The following is a 1337-nucleotide window of genomic DNA, read 5'->3' on the forward strand; positions in this document are numbered from 1 at the left end:
CGACGCAGCAGGCGGAGCGGGAGGTGACGCGCATGGTGATCGTGATGGTGGTGGCCTTCCTCATCTGCTGGCTGCCCTACACCACATTTGCCCTGGTGGTGGCCACCAACAAAGACATCGCCATCCAGCCAGCTCTGGCATCCTTGCCCTCCTACTTCTCCAAGACCGCCACGATTTACAATCCAGTCATCTACGTCTTTATGAACAAACAGGTGAGAGAGAAAGTCATTAGCTAATGAAACCACAGCTTCACTGGGGCTTCTGGAGAACAACTTAATGGTCTCATAAAATGTGGAGGAACCATCTATCCTGTCTGGCAGTGTAGACCCAGGCTCAACTCAGGAGTTGCTGTGTAAGCAGCAAGGTTTTGGGGAATAAACGGCAAGGGAGGGAGCAGCCTCTGAGCCCCAAGAGCTCTTTTTCTGCTTCTGTGATTTTACGGGGTCAGGCAACTTAATTTTAGATCCCAAACTGCTCATTGAACACACAAAGCAAACAGAATGAAACTTCTATTGTCAATAAGCCTCCAGGGTCTGCAAAGAGCTGGGCTGGGAATTGATACCAATCATCTCACCCAAAACCCAACGTGTCCACCCCGCAGCCTCTGCCTCCCGGTCCCGAGGCGGACGCAGGTTCCTGCCCTGACCCATCACCCATGTTTTCCCTGCCCAGTTTCAGAGCTGCCTGCTGGAAACGCTGTGCTGCGGCCACCAGCCCTGGGGCACAGGAAAAACCGCTCCGGCTGCAGCCGGCCCCGCCGCAGACGGGCTGCGGAATAAGGTGACACCATCTCCCCCCGTCTAATGCTGCCAGATCCTCCCTGCACCAGCGTCAGCTTCAGGCTCAGCCTGTCCCACCCGGGCACAGAGAAGGGGCCGGTGCTGCAGCTGCTCCCCACGCCCAGGAGATGGGAGCTCTTGGGGGTGAGAGATCCCCAGCAACTCTCACACTGCTCCCCAGAAAGACATGACGTTGTCTTCTCATGGGAGAGGAGCCACCTGATCACGGGATAAACCACAAACTTTTCTTTTGCTCTAAGGAACCACCCCTCCCTTCCAGCCCCTCTCCTCGGGGAGTCAGGAGGTTGTTAAGAATTAAAAAAAATAGAATAAAAAAATAGAATAATGTTTCCTTGATGCAAAACATCCCAAGTTTGGCCCCAGAGTCAGGCTGAACATGCTTGGCTGTGACACCACCTCCAAAGCGGTCCGAGGGACAGAGCTGCATGTTCGCCATCCTCAGACAGACCGAGTCCTCCTTGCATTGCCCCATCTTGCTGTCCAGTGCAAGGTCAGGTGTGTTTAAGTGCAGATTGTGTTAATAAACGTTAATAAACA

General features: G+C 53.8%; 1 protein-coding gene across 1 annotated transcript in view; it reads left to right on the top strand.

The window, feature by feature from the left end:
• LOC104528705 (pinopsin) overlaps positions 1-804 on the top strand; it is a 2771-nt gene extending 1967 nt beyond the window's left edge. Inside the window, exons 4-5 of the mRNA XM_010172790.1 lie at positions 1-212; positions 673-804. The exon at positions 1-212 is cut by the window's left edge and continues 70 nt beyond it. Coding sequence (XP_010171092.1) covers positions 1-212; positions 673-804 — 344 coding nt within the window. The remainder of the gene's footprint in view (positions 213-672) is intronic.
• Positions 805-1337: the final 533 nt, after the last annotated feature.

The sequence above is a fragment of the Antrostomus carolinensis genome, unplaced genomic scaffold, assembly GCF_000700745.2.
Source record: "Antrostomus carolinensis isolate BGI_N321 unplaced genomic scaffold, ASM70074v2 scaffold27677, whole genome shotgun sequence".
Taxonomy (NCBI): domain Eukaryota; kingdom Metazoa; phylum Chordata; class Aves; order Caprimulgiformes; family Caprimulgidae; genus Antrostomus; species Antrostomus carolinensis.